The 14,677-nt window shown below is 51.4% G+C and overlaps 1 protein-coding gene across 1 annotated transcript in view; it reads right to left on the bottom strand.

Annotated features, from left to right (window-relative positions):
- Window positions 1-11,703, bottom strand: part of WWC1 (WW and C2 domain containing 1) — a 124,733-nt gene extending 113,030 nt beyond the window's left edge. The window contains exon 1 of the mRNA XM_074313878.2: window positions 11,218-11,703. Within this exon, the coding sequence (XP_074169979.2) occupies window positions 11,218-11,336 (119 nt within the window). The 5' untranslated portion in view covers window positions 11,337-11,703. The remainder of the gene's footprint in view (window positions 1-11,217) is intronic.
- Between the last annotated feature and the right edge of the window lie 2,974 nt (window positions 11,704-14,677).

Genomic DNA, 14,677 nt, shown 5'->3' with positions numbered 1-14,677 from the left:
ACCCCGCAATCAACTGGGGAACTTCTAGAAATGCCACGTTCAGGCCAAACTGCAGGCGAATTAAACCAGAATCTCTGGGAGTGGGTCGGGCATGAGTATTTTTAGCACTCCCCTCTGGTAAGTCCAACGTACACCTGAACTTGAGGAGCACACTCCAAACACAACCTCTTATCCGCCAGTGGAGAGCAAGGGAGACTAGGACTCAGGAAAGGCAAGCGATTGCTGCTATGAGGAAGGGCCAGAAATAAAATCCCAAACTCCCAACTGGGGAGCATTCATTTCCTGGCTTGGGAGCTCCTACTGTATGCCAGCCACTGAGCGGCCCTACCACTATACAGCATAAGGTGCCATGGAACCCAGGCTAAGGAGGTGGGAAGACCTTTCTAAACTCTGTTTGTGAGCTGAGTCTTAATGCAAATAAGATGTCAAGTGTTGGTGGGGCCTGGTGAAGGAAGAGTATTGGTCCAGCTTGGACAGCAAGGGTTTGGGATGCTATTAAAATGTTCATAAGCTAATGAAGACCATTTCAACTGGTCACATTTATGTGTGCTCAGCAGGTTCTTCAAACCTGACTAGTTTTTGCCTGCAACCACTAACAGGCTTTCAGAAGTCATTCTGGCTACAAACACTTGGCTGGTGGTTCCCAGACTTGACGGGGCAGCAGAGTCACCTGGAGGGCTCCACCCCCTAGTTTCTGATTCAGTTATGTCTAAGGTGGGATATGAAAACCGGAGTTTCTAACAAGTTCCCAGGTGAGACAGATGTGCTGGGCTGGGGCCACATGCAGAGAACCACTTGGGCGCAGTGACCGAGAAGACGGCTGAAGAAACATCCAGGGTTCTCCACTGGCTGTCGGCAAATGTTTTGTGTCAGCAACGGAAGTGAACCAAGCTGGCTTTGAAACTCCTTGAGCTGTTAAGATACCTCTTAACATTCCTGTTGGCAAACGGCATTGTTGACTGAGAATATGGTTATCTGTGTCAGTAGGATTGGTTTTTCCAGAGAAACACGAAAGTGGCTTGTGTCCCCCAAAAATGTGGCTTTCGAAAATATAAAAACTGAGCAGGAACTATGTAACTACAGATAAAGCTGTCGAGGCTGCAGTTAGAATGGTCCGGGCAGCGGAACTTGAATATAACCAGAGACCTCGAACTTGATTCCGACCCACCCTAGGAGGCAGGCTTTAATTAATTCTCATTTTGCCAGTGAAGAAACTGAGGCTCTGGAGGGTTCAGTAATGTAACCACGGTCACAGGAATAGCCCGTGGGAAGGCCGGGGGGTAAAACCCAAGTCACCATCAAGGAGAGCAGTCAGGGACGCTGTTGCCCTAGGGGGCTGCTGAGGCCTCAGCAAGAAGGGGACAGAGGAGGGACGTGCCTCTTCCCCACGGCCATCGCTGCACCTCCTAGAGCTGATGAGGACTGGTGGGGCCCGGAAGTTCCCAGGGCTGAAGGGGCCCAGGGACCCTTCCTCTGAAGAGCAGCTCAGCACGAGTGTCAGCGCCATTGACAGACAGGAGGGAGTGTTTCCGTGGATCCTCTCGTGACCAAGGATATATCATTTTGGACATTCCAAGGTAAAGAGAATGTCCTTGTGGCTCCTAGAATCCCCCCAGACCTCCTGCTTCTCAGTGGTTTATTTCACAATGGAGAAAAACCTTTCTGGATCCCCCCACCCTCCAGAAGAACAATGGTACGCCCTTAGCAATCCTCAGGAAAACACAAGGAGAATCAAGTTACCTCACTTGCCTTCTTCAGTTTCCCTGACTATAAAACAGGGGTAATACAGTACCCCCCTCCCAAGTTATTGTGAAGATTCAATGAATCAACTGGGACCTGTTGGGAATGCAAATTTCCAAACCCACAGCAGCCATACAGACAAACTGGAGGTAGGAATGGGGTTAACCAGCCCTGGAAGGGGGCGCGTTTCTGATGCTTCCCTCAATTTGACAACCATGGCTTTAGAATGTAAACTCCACTAGGACAGGATTTCTATTGGTTTAATCACTGCGGAAGCCCCAGTGCTGGCACAATCCCTGGCATATTACAGACACTACCCCTGTACAGGCATTCAATACTTGCAAATGACTGGATGAGTCCAGAGGAAACGGGAGAGGAAGGAAACCAAGATTCAGAGAACCTGGTATTTATACTATAGCTGCACAGCTGGATGACTCTGTCCCACACTGATCTGTAGGAAAGGCTCTGAGTCGGGGAATGTCTGTCCTGTCCCACCCTGCATACCCAGTGCCCACTCATCATAGCAGGCTCTCGGTAACACCCTCTCTCGGCACAAAGGTTTCCCAGCTCCAAATCTAAGTTCACACCATAACTGCCAACAGGTGTCACAGACACATCCACCCCCCCGCCCCCGTCTTCCTAAGGGATTCTAGAGAACACCAAGCCCCTGTCCTAGTGCAATTTATCTGTTTAACTGTTTGTCCATGTCCCTCGCCCAAGGGTACACCGTGGCAGCAGGAACTTTGCTCTGATCCTCAGCACTGGCAATGGGGCCTGGAGCCCAGTGGGCACTCAAGAAATACCTGCTGAATGAATGGCCAGGCCCCACTGGGTGGGACGAGATAAAAACCAGTGCTTTTCTGTGCCATCACCATGCTAAACTCAGCAGGTTCACAAATTGGGTGTGTGGGGGGGTGGGGGAATGACTTCCAGAGTGGAAGGCCATGGTATCAAAGCAGCTCCCCATGAATTCCAGAGACCTCTGGTTTCTGCCTCAGCCTTCTTAGCTCTGCCATGACAACTGTGGTTCATCACCTCTGCTGCACATACAGCCCTGCTGCCAGCTCACTGGCAAGAGTCACTTCACCCCAGAAATTCCTAAGAAGGGCTTGCCTCCGATAAGACTGGGGGAAAAGAATTTATTGACTTATTTATGCAACGAGTGCTGCCAAGGTGACTTGCAAGCGCTGATGTCAACAGTGGCTTACCAGGAAGAGACCTGAGCTGGGGAGGACGGAGCAATGGTCCCAGCGCCTCGACCCAGACATGGGGGGCAAATGAGCCTAACTCGTCACCGCCCGCATCGGAAAGCCTGGTGAGCACCAGGCACTGGGCTAAGACTTGACGTGTCTGGTGCCCGTTTCATTCTCACCACAACCTCGGGGGTAGGCAGGTACTCTTACTCGTTTCACACAGCCAAGAAGAAGGAACTTATTCAAGGTCATTTACTATGTAAATGGCAGAGCCAGGACTTGACTTGGTGTCCTCTGAAGATAGTGCGGTATGTCAAACCAATGTGTGTCTGGAACCCCACAAACATTTTACTCCATAGTGAACAAGGTATGTATGCTAATAGGTGTGTTTCTGTTTATTTCTCTGTAGTTAAAAGGTCCCTTTCCCCTTGCTGCCCCTTTCTCCTCCTTTCCTCTCTCCAAATTCACCGAAAGACAATGCAGTGGCACAGAGAGGCTTTGAAATCAGACAGACCTAGACTCAGATTCCAACTCTGCCTCTTTCTGCCTGTAGGACCTTGAGGTTGTCACTTGACCATTCTCAGCCTCCATTTCCCCATTTGCAAAATGCCAGAAAAACACAATCAGCACCAGTGCTTGGCACACGACAGGCGCTAGATCAAGATGATTGGAGATTATTATGACGATCCCGCTGTCTGTCACCAGGGGCCTCTTACTGTTCTCATTGTTAGTGACACAGAGACAACAAACAACGCGCTTGTCAGAAATTCCTGGAAATGCACAATGAAACGCTCACAGAGCCCTCGCTCTCCAAGAAAAGCCACGACAGATGCAGGATGGGAAGGCTGTCCCAGGGTCATCTCATCCTAGCAGCCACCTGATGCCTGTATCTTGATACTTCTACTCTTCCAAGTCAGGGACCAGTCAGTGGATCCTAAGGGCTGCCCCAGTGACGAATCGAATGAGTAACTGCCACTGGGAGGGGAAGAAGCCAGCGTGGGGACAGCCAGCCGGGCTGCCACTGAACCAGGCCCAGCGACAGCAGGCAGCCGGCTGGGGCAAGTCCGCAGCTGCCGTTGGCCTGGTGTCCCGGCTGCCAGAGAGTGATAAATGGAGAGGGGGAAGAAAAAAGCCAACCAGTGTATCCCTAATCTCGATGCAGCCTCATCTTTTTTCTGGCTGATCACTGAGTGAGAATTTAAGCCCCGGTCCTTTTTCTTAGGCAGACATTTGAAACTGAAAGATCCCATTTCTTCCCAATGGTGAGATGTCACGGGTAGAAACACTGAGAAGGAAATGGGCGGGGGGAGGGCATGGGACCCACTGTACTTGCCCTTTTTCCCTCCTTCCCAGTCTACTCCACCCTCTCTATCCTGCCCAGCATCTTTATAGAAACGTTCCATGTCCTCCCTACACAGCAACAGTGACTGTCCCCTCCTCAGTCTCCCCCCATATTTTGGCAACAGGTTTTCTGCTCAGGAGCTGGAGGCTTAATGGCCTGTCCGTGAAGGTTAAATAACAAAACACCACTGTATCCAGTTTCTGAGTTTTCCCTTCTTTTAGCTCACTCTGAGACAGGGATTCGAGGAGGCCGAGAAGGCTGTCAGCAGCAGCAAGCAGAGCCTTTCGCTGTTGCACCTCAGAGCTGTACAGCCGGCTGGCCCCTCTGGCGGGAAGTTTTCACACGGACCCAGCCCAGATCCAGCTCTCAGCTCTGTCCCAGTGGAAATCCTGGGAGATGTCACCCAAGCCATTTCTCACAAAAGAAGTGGATTTCTCTCATCCGGGGCCCCTTGCGGAGCTGGGGGACCACAGGTCCTCATCACCTGCAGGCCGGAGAGAGCTCCTGACTCAGCACGGACAGCCAACTGCCAGGAGGTGGGCACACGCCCCCTCCGCCCCTGCAAATGCCATCAAAACCTGACCAAGGCTTCTTCCACCCAAGAGCTCTGCAGCAATCCGAACCACAGCCACCTTCAACTGCCACTTACTCTAGCCTTGCTCTCCTTACATGCACCTGAGCTTGGCCTTCCAACCTTCCCAGTAACTAAGGCAACCTGATTCTCTTCAAAAGAGCAGTGTTTCCCAGCTACCTGAAGTCCCCGGGGATTGCAGAACCAGGTCAGTTTGGTTAGGCCGGAAGCAGGAGGGGTGGTGACAGACAGCAGCTGCCTTGGCTACTAATCTCTGGCCGTTGGGAGCATTTATTCAAGCGACTTGGAGATGACTTTGAACTCTCTACACACACTGCATCCTTCAGAGTCTCTCTCCTCCATCGATCTCTGTTCTCTCCCTCCCAGAGCTCTGGTTTAGCTGGATACTCCCAGAAGGTTGAGTCTGTGCCCAGCAGTCTCCTAAACTACCACGTGGATCTCACTGGTCTCTCTGTTCAAGATCTCCTCTGCCACATCTCTCCCTGAGATCCACAGCAGGTTTGCCTCAGTTGAGGACTAAATGGTAACTCTCAAGCCCGACTTGGCAACAGGCCACTCTGGAGCCCAGAAATGCCACAGCCAATATGAGCGTGGAGTTAGAGAAGTCCAACTACCTGAGTTCCAATCCTGGGTGAATCACCTACCGGTGACCTTGAGCAAATTACCTAACCTTTCTAAGTCTCAGTTTCCTCATCTGAAGATGGAGATAATAGTACTTATCTCGTAGAGTTGGCAGAAGGATTAAATGAGATAATATAAAACACTGTGCAGCACGGAGTAGATATTCAGATGTTAGCATTTATTATTATTTTATTCATTTATGGGTTCCAAAGTCTCTTATTTCTTCCTGTTATCTATACTACCACTTTTTAATCTTATTTTTTCCTTATAATTGGCGTGATATTCTCATGCATCGTAGACTCCCATGGAATGTGTGGATCTTAAACTCAAGTGTTCTAAAGAGAAGAAAAGCCCTCTACTAACGTGTGGAGGCCCAATCTATAGGTATTAGTGGATCATTAAGGGCAGAAGAATGGAGAATAGAGGCTTTGGAGACATTCTTCATAGGGCTGGTTATAACTCCCACTTAAGAAAGCATGTCGAGGGGCAGCCGGTTAGCGCAGTTGGTTAGAGCGTGGGGCTCTTAACAACAAGGTGGCTGGTTTGATCCCCACATGGGCCACTGTGAGCTACGCCCTCCACAACTAGATTGAAACAACTACTGGACTTGGAGCTGATGGGTCCTTAAAAAAAAAAAATACAAAAGAAAGCATGTCGAAACGTAAATAGGCAGAAAGTGGCATCATCAGTCTGACAATAACCTTAAATCCATTTTAATTGATTATAAAAATAGTAACTCACTAGCAATTGCTGGTACTTTAACTGTTTGACACATAACCAATTCCTGTGGCACAACGCACAAATGATTGTGACACTATGAAAGAAACTTGCCGGTCTCCACAGTGAAAAAGGATTTTGAAGAATAACTCAGCCATAAGCATAAATATTTCCAAATTATAACAATGGATGAGGAGAAACTGGATCTTCTTTTTAGGGACAAGCTTTCATTAAAAAAAAAAAAAAAAAAAGAGGAAAGGAGACCTGTACTAGAGACTCCAGGTGGACATTTATTTGCTGTGTGGCCTTGGGCAAGTCACTTGTCTCTGAGTCTCAGTTTCATCCGTAAAATGAGAGTGCTGGATTACATGAACAGAAAGGCCCGTCTTGACTGACAAATTGCTACAGAGCTGGGCAGAGACTGAGTCTTCATTTGACATAAGTGTTTCGCAGGTACTTCTAGTAAAAGCTAAAAGAACTGGCATTTCCAAGAGTCTCCAGCGTGTCTGGCTCTGTGCTAGCTAGCTGCCCTACCTGACTTAGCTTATTTCACGCTCAGAACTGCCCTTACCGGCTTACGTGCACCTCCCCATCCCAAGACAAAACCAAGGCTCAGAGAAAATATGTAAGTTGCCAAGGTCACTCAGGTAGCAAGTAGCAGACCCAAGACGCCAGGATGCAAAGGCTCACCCTCTCATCGCTGTCCACACCTGCTCTCTGGTTAACCACGGCCTCCACGCCAGAATGGCTGCAGGGAAGTAGAATTACGCCTGCCCGAGCTCCATTCCCCAAAGCCGAATTCCTTCGGCAGTGCAGCAGAGGTCTTGATTCCGCAGCTAATGCAGCCGGCATCCGAGTGGTGCAGCGATTAGAAATGTGCGCGCTGGACTCAGAGTGCCTTCATTCACACTCAGATCCACAAAAGCTGAGAGGCTTCACCAAACGCAGCCCCTGAGCCCCAGGCAGATAACTACCTATCCCAGCGTTGTTAGGGGGATTAAAAGAAACCACCCATGTAACGCTCTTTGCAGACAGCCTGAGTGCAGTAAATGCTCAGTCCTTATTTCCTTCCCACCTAGCTGAACAGGAGGGGATATAGCTAGTGACAAGTTCACCTGGGGCAGGGCTGAAGCACCTGGGGTCCATGAGCCCCCTGAAATTATGTGCCAAAAACCGTGTTTGCACTTTTCTCCGGGAAGCGTCCTTAACGTTTGTGTCAGATTCTCATAAGGGTCTGTGACCAGAGGAGGTTAAGAGCTGTTGAGTGCTGTAGACCCAGCTTCCCACAACACACATTATTTCTGAAATAACAGAGTTAGCTAAAGTTCTTCCTCAAGTCATGAGAGAAGTTGCTGAGTCCTCTCAACATGGCCTCTCAGCCAGGTACTTATCAGACAGACCCCAAAACCGTGCCCCCAGTTTCCAACCGGTTCCTCCAAGAAGGTCTAACCACAAACCACAGAATAAACAGGAATTAGGCTTCAGGAACCTTCTCTGGCCAGGCCAGCTCCCACAATCCATTCTTCCTTAGAGAATAATCAGCATATTTGTTTTTTGCATACCAGTAAGTCAAATACAGGCAGGACACAAGACCTTCGGGAGTTATTCTGCTAAAGAAACACCTCAGCATGGGGCTGCACCTGGTGCCCCATGGACGGTCACCCTCCCAGACCGGCCTTGCCTCAGAAAGAGCCAGCCCCTGGTGTTGCTGGAGCCTTTGGCCCAGTAGGCAGAGCTTAAGCTGCCCACTGGACCCTCTCCGGTTGTTGGGACAACCATCCTCAGGAATTACAGCCTCCCAGTCTTGCCCTGGGTGAGAAGGGGAGAAAGTTGGCAAGGCCAGCAGCCTGGCTGCTCTTCCAACCTCCTGGTGAAAGAGAAAGCTGAAAACTGAATTCCCTACCCCCAGCAGCCTCAGGCCGGACAGCACACAAAAGAGCACAGCCCCAGAGGCAGGAATGTGCCAAGACATTCTTCAGGGTTGGTAACCCGAGACACTATTTTGTTCTGGTGGCTAAGAAATCACTTTTTTGACTGAAAGACCATTTGACTTACTTCTTTTAAATTCAGGGGAATGGGCAGGCATCTCCTCGATTCAGGTAAGGAAAAAGCCAAGACAAATGCAAACACACACACACACACACACACTGAAAGGAGTAGAAGTTTTTTGTATGATTTTTTTGTCTCACAGCATTAACCAGTCACAGAGATGTAACTACCTTACAGAATTTATCTCCTCCACCACCCTAAAGAAGGAGTCCGGCTCTTTTTAGTTTTGTTAAGTTTTTTCCTCCTCCTTGTAGTAGCACCATCACCCTCCGCCTACCCACCTCTCAAATTCTGCCATAGAGTCAGGCAGGGTAAAGAGAGGCCTAGGAGTCTGAAATCATATCTGGGAGCTGGCAGGGTCCTTAGGGGTCATCAAATCAACTCTCTTCTCTCACCAGTGAAGCACTTACACCCCAGAGAGCTCAAGCAATTTGCCTGAGGCCACCCAGGCAGGACTAGAAGGCAGAAATCCCTACCAGGGTGTGCAGGAGGGAAATTCCAGAGAGCCACGAGTGGATGCCCTCTGCTCAGCTCTTTCCCCAAACTTCCAAATTTGGCCCACCACAACAGTGACCCCAGGGTTGCACTCAGCACCCCAAGCTCAGGGGCCTCACACCAGCCCAATGCATGTGAGATGACCGGGAGGTCCAAAACCAACGGCTTGCAAGGTGAAGAAGAGGGAAGCTCCATTAAGCACCAGTACAGTTTTAATCCCTCTTCATTGCTTGCCAATCTGCCTGAAAGCAAAGGCTGCACAGGCCTGTTGCTAGGGCCAGGGGCAGGTCACAGTACTGAGCTAAAATATAATGGTACTGGGTTGTTTTATTTCCTCCACTGTAGTTTGAAGGATCCTTTCTATTTATGGCAACAGATATTACTAGCTTTCCATTTGTGAAAGTGGTAAAAAAAAAATTTCGAATTGAGTTGATTTAAAATCAAGTATTATGTAAGCAATAGCAGAGGTGGATGTGGCAAAACGTAGTGAAGATGATTCACATAATACTAAAATTTGGGAAATTATGCTCTAGCCCAGTCGGTTTTCCACGGAAGCTATACTGCTTGCCCCTCTTCCAAGGGTAAAGAATCACTGTTGTTTGACAAGCTTTTGGCAGCTGTATTATCCTCTCAGAGCCCCAGAAAAGTCCGCAGATGCATGACCTGGAGTGGTCAGCAGCGCAGGTATGAGGCTGTCCGCCTCTGACGTCCTGCTGCTGCCAGCACTTCTTCCTCAGGAAGCTAAACTGGGGGAGGACACAGAAGCTTGAACTTGTATCTGTTCTAGGAGAGGACAAGGGGCTGCCCAGTTCACCAACACAGTAACAGAGTCCCTGGGACAACTGACCCTGAGGTAGGTGGGGAAGGCGAGTGAGTCAGAACACGTTAGGCTAGACCTAGACCTTCGGAGCTGACATATGGCAGGACAGTGGAAGGATTAAAAACAGCAAATCACACCTCCGGGCCTCAAGTTTTCTATTGTTTGAAAACAGGAGTCGGACTCAGCTCTTCTACGTCCTTCCCAGCTTTTAAAAGTTCCACTTTTACGCCTTCCTTTCCAGGCCAACCATTAGTCTCACAAACAGGGAAACTGAGGCTCAGAGGTAAAGGCAGCTTGCCCGAGGGACGCTTTCTAGCATTAAAATTTTCTCTTCCAGATTTACCTTAATGAGACATTCATCATGGTTCTGAGCATAGAGGAACCCAGTAAATGTTGAATGAATTTAAATGCTCACAGAAACTACTGGAAATGTCAACTCACATCTTTCGCTTTTCTTTTTCTCACCCCTCCCCTTGTTACACACCCATTCTGGACTTGTGGGACCTCAATCTCAACTCCTGCAAGATGAAGGATCCAAAAAATTCACCTCCATTGCTTTACAGTCACCTGACACCCAAGGTCGCAATGACCAGGTGAAAATGTCACATTTCTAAGCCACTCTGACCACAGACCGCATGGGCAAACGACAACAAAGCTATCCCAGAAGGTGGTCCTCCCTTCCCCCCAACACATATACGGGGAGGGAGTACGTGTGTGCAAAGAAATCCCAACCGGTGGAAACCCGGAGAAAGTCTGGAAGCTAAGAGCCACACCAGCCATCTCAGACTCCACCTGCCTCAGCAAAAAAATGAATAAAAATCCCGTGCTACAGCCAGCGTGGTGGCCATCAAGGTCAGGGCGTGCTGGTGCAGAACTGAGGAGCCCGGTCCCCAGGGGAAAGAAAGGCAGGAGAAAGAGGCGACGGGCTGGGCTTTGCCAGAGGCCTCTCACCCCATCGACACCCTAACAGCTTCCAAGTTGCTGTGAGATTCTTGGAGAACCAGTCTCTCCATCAGCCCTCCCTAGCTCCTTCCTTTCCTTCCCACACCCGCCTCCAGGCCTTCCCCCCCCCCCCCCCCCCCGGGCTGCTCCAGTACTCTTCTCAGAGCCTCCAAGTCACCTGTCAAAAATCACACTCCAGGCTGCCTTTCCCTCCGCATAGTGTCCTTCCTCCAGCAGTCTCCCACTGAATCCTGGGGTCCTACCACCCCCTCTAAACCAGATGCTTCCGCATCCCCCTCGCCGCTCTCCCCTCCGGTTGCTGGGGAAAGCCTCCCCCGGGAAGCCCCAGCATCACTCCGCTAGGTCTCTCCCCGCGCCCCCGGTCGCCTACTCTTTCTAAAGGGGGCGGGGGGCGGGGCTAGAGCTTAAGGTCAAAACTCTGGGCAGGTGCCGGCTGGGGCCTAAGTCCTCCATCCAGGGATGGCAGAGGGAGCAGCCTGAGACAACTCATTGGCCGTCCCCTCCTCCCAGCAGCCCACAGGGACAGCAGCAGCGCTCCAGAAGGGGATGGGGCGGCGGGGGGGACAAACTGAAGAAAGCGCAAGAGGCTGGAAGAGCTCCCCCTCATCACCTGCCCAGTCCCGGCTGGTCGTCCCTGGGACAGAAGGGGGCCCGGGTTGGGGGTGGGGGCCTCCTGGGGTCCTACCTGTCCCGCGGGTCGATCCAGCTGGTGGTGCGGCTCGTGTGATCTATGTAGTAGACCTTGCCGTCGAAGTCGCGCGCCTCCTCCCAGCCCTCCGGCAGGGGCAGCTCCGGCCGGGGCATCTTCCCAAGCGCGGCCCGCGCTCCCCCATGCAGCTCCCGGCAGCCGCGGGGGCCCCAGGCTCAGCGGCTCCGGCTGGCTGTACCCGGCCCGGGCGGCCGCCGAGGCACCATAATGGGGTGGGGGGGGAGTCCGCGGATTGGGGGCCCTAGCGAGGGCTGGCCCGGGTGGCGCGGCTGTCCATGCGGCCCTGAGATCCCACGGCCCCGGCCCGGCGCCGCCCGCTCCTCCGGCCGCCGGCCTCTCACGCTGCCATGTGCGCCCGCAGCCGCGCGGTGCGGGCCCGGGTGCGCGCCGGCCCGGCGGGGCAGAAGGAGCCGAGCGCAGCTGCCGCCTGCCCTCCTCCGCCGCGCGGCGCGCTGCGCCCTCCACGCCGCTTGCCGCCGCCGCCTCTTCCTCCCCTCAGCCCGGTCCCGCTTCTCCTCTCGGATCCGCGGTTCTGCGCTCGCACGGTTTGCGACTTCTGCCTCCGCCAGGTGCGGCTAGGGCGGTACAGGTAACGCGCTGCCCCGGAAACGGGAGGCGGAGCGCCGGGCGCCTGGGTTTCCAGGTCTCCTCCCCACGCCCAGCGCCGCGAGGGCGGGTCCTAGGGCCCGAGACGCGCCCTCTCGTGGGACAGTCCGAACCGCCCGCCGCCCGCCCGCCCCTTCGCTGCCCCTGTCAGGGCAATGGGAGACCTCCCCTTACCTGGGTCCCGGACCCAGACTGGAGCCCCAGGAGGCTAAAGCAGGACCCGCTCTGCCTCTGTTTCCCAACGCTCCTGGCTTTCTCCACCCCGCGTGTCCAGGCTCTTGGCACAGGTGCCCCAGATCTTACAACTCCCCGCTTCTCTGTTATGTAGAATTAGGAGTCAGGCAAGAAGTGGTTAAATAGAAACATTCTTGTAAATCGGGGAACATAAGTTTTCCAGAATCTCTGATCCCTTCCCCCAACACACGCACCATCTGTCTCCCTCTTAGTCCATTCTTCTCCCCATGTTGATCCACCCATCCCCCACCCTACCCCGTATTTGCAAATGTAGCAGGCTCGCCTACGGGTCCATAAAATTAGGAGTGCTATGAATCCCCTCCCCCGGGAGGTCTTCCAGAGGGTGTCAGGGTGCGCACTTCGTTCATAAAAGTAATAGTAATGAGGTTGCTGTTTTTAGCGAAATTGAATACTTCTTGTCCCAGGCTGTGGGCTAGCAGTTTCACATGCGTTCTTTCCTGCGACATCCTTGAGGTAGGTATGTTATGGGTTTTGAGGGAGGGTGTTATGAAAAGGAGTAAAGAAAGCAAAGCAAAATTCCATCTTGAAAAAAATTAGAAGAAATTCAAAAATCTGACACAATATTTCTTGAGAAGTGAAGAATGTGAAATTAAATGCAAAAAAGATAGTAGCCCGACTGAGTTGAGGATCAATGGACTTGTCTGTTTCCTAAGTGTGTGGTTAGTCATTTTTTGTCCTGTATGTGTGTCAGGAAGCTGGGCTGGAGGAATGAGGCCCAGTGCCGTGTATCCTCTTGGCTGAGCCCCACAATCTCCCTGACAAGCCAGCATCCTGTGCTGGGTGGGCCCAGGTGTGCTGAGCAAGGGCGGGAATCCCATGTTTGTGGTCTCATCTCATCTCACTGGGGAAGACCCACCACGCATCTCCTCACCTCCAAATGCCTTCTACAGGGTCAATTACTTCCCCGAGGCAGGCCAATGTATGGGCTCAGCATTTGGCCCTTCCTCCCCTCTTTCATTCTGTAGATGCCATGTGCCTCAGACTGGCCACCAACACCGAAAAGTAGGAGTTCCCCACCCTTTCATGGGGCATTCCCACAGCCCTCTACACTTCCTCTGCTTGGGCCAAGCCTTCACTGCAGAAAAATCAATAGCCTCCCACTATGGGTTAGTAAAACCAACATGGTACTAGATGCTTCACACACACATGATCTCATTTAATTCTCACAACAACCCTCTGGAATAGGGAATACTACTCCTTAGATCCATTTCACTGATGAGAAAACTGAGGCTCCAAGATATTGTTCTGTTGCTCGGGACACACAGCTAATCAGTGGATCCAGGTCTGTCCTACTCCTGCACTTGTGCTTTCAAATACTGACCTATACTTTTTCTCTCTCTCTCTCTTTCGTTTTTTAATTATAGCAGGTCCTTGAATAATATCATTTTGCTTGGGAATCAGTCTGTTTGGGTCCCAAATCCACGCTATTTTCTAGCCCTTTGACCTTGAGGAAATTGCTTAAACAAAGTCTCAGTCTTAGGTCTGGAAGACATCTGACTAATACAGACTCAGTAGGCTTGTTGAAAGAGCTAAGTAGGAAGTGAGGAGTGTAGAGGGCTTGGCACTCAGCAGGCAGCCATCACCCAGGGCCCTCACTGTGGTACATCTGGAGCATGACTGCCTGGCAGCAAGCATTCCCCTATGACATGGGAACCGATGAAGTCTTTTCTGTTCCAAACACAAGCCCATGCCTTTCCCTTTCCTGAAAATTGTGCACTGTTGCTTGTGATAATCCTAATTATTGGGTTTGTTTTTGTCTTGGTTTGCAACCAAACCTTCTCACTGGCTGGTGTTGGTTGTGAAGGGAAAACACCTTCTACACTGCCAAACCCAACTTTCTTTTTTAGCCCAGGTGCCGAAGCCCTGGCATTTTCCAAATGGCTGTTCCTTCAAACCTTTAGATCTCAACTGGGGTATAGGAAAGTGAGACCATAGCAGGAATTGGCTCTTTAAAGCTTTGGTCTGTTTGTCCATCCTTCTTCCCTCCATCGCCCCCGCCCCAACACACCCCCGAAACAAAAGAATCCCAGGTTATCTCCCAGGAGCTGCAAGCAGGGTGAGGTAATAAAACAGATGACTGCCTGCCCCAGGTGGTGGCGGGTGAATCATCCCCAGGCATTCTTCAAGGCTGAGGACAAACCTGAAAGGGACTAAAGGTAAAACTGGCTGAGCCACGTGATAGAGCGAATTGGACGTTACTCTACAGGTGACTGAACTGCAGGAATCTGAACTGAAGGCAAGCGGCCCAGCCTTTCCCGGCCTTTCTCCTGGGGCTACGTCTGGCTGCCCGTGAGTGGAGCTGGAGGAGACAGGATGGCCAGCCTGGGGGCTGAGCAGAAGTGACCACAAGCCAAGCCTTTCTTCATTTACTTTCATATCCAGTCGGCTCACTGGAGACACCTGTGCCGGGGATACATTGTCTTGTTTTTATAAAAGATGTCCACTTAAATCCTTTCCCCCACTCAACAACAAAGGAAGGCCAGTTTCCACAAATGTGATTCAGAGAATTTCAGAGCATCAGGGTAACATATTTCACGAAGATGGGAAGGAGGAGAAATTAAGCTTTAAAAAAAAA

This window comes from Rhinolophus sinicus, chromosome 5 (genome assembly GCF_057876585.1).
Source record: "Rhinolophus sinicus isolate RSI-liver-muscle chromosome 5, RSI-T2T, whole genome shotgun sequence".
Classification (NCBI taxonomy): domain Eukaryota; kingdom Metazoa; phylum Chordata; class Mammalia; order Chiroptera; family Rhinolophidae; genus Rhinolophus; species Rhinolophus sinicus.
The sequence above is the reverse complement of the archived record's forward strand: the minus strand, read 5'-3'. Positions and strand labels throughout refer to the sequence as shown.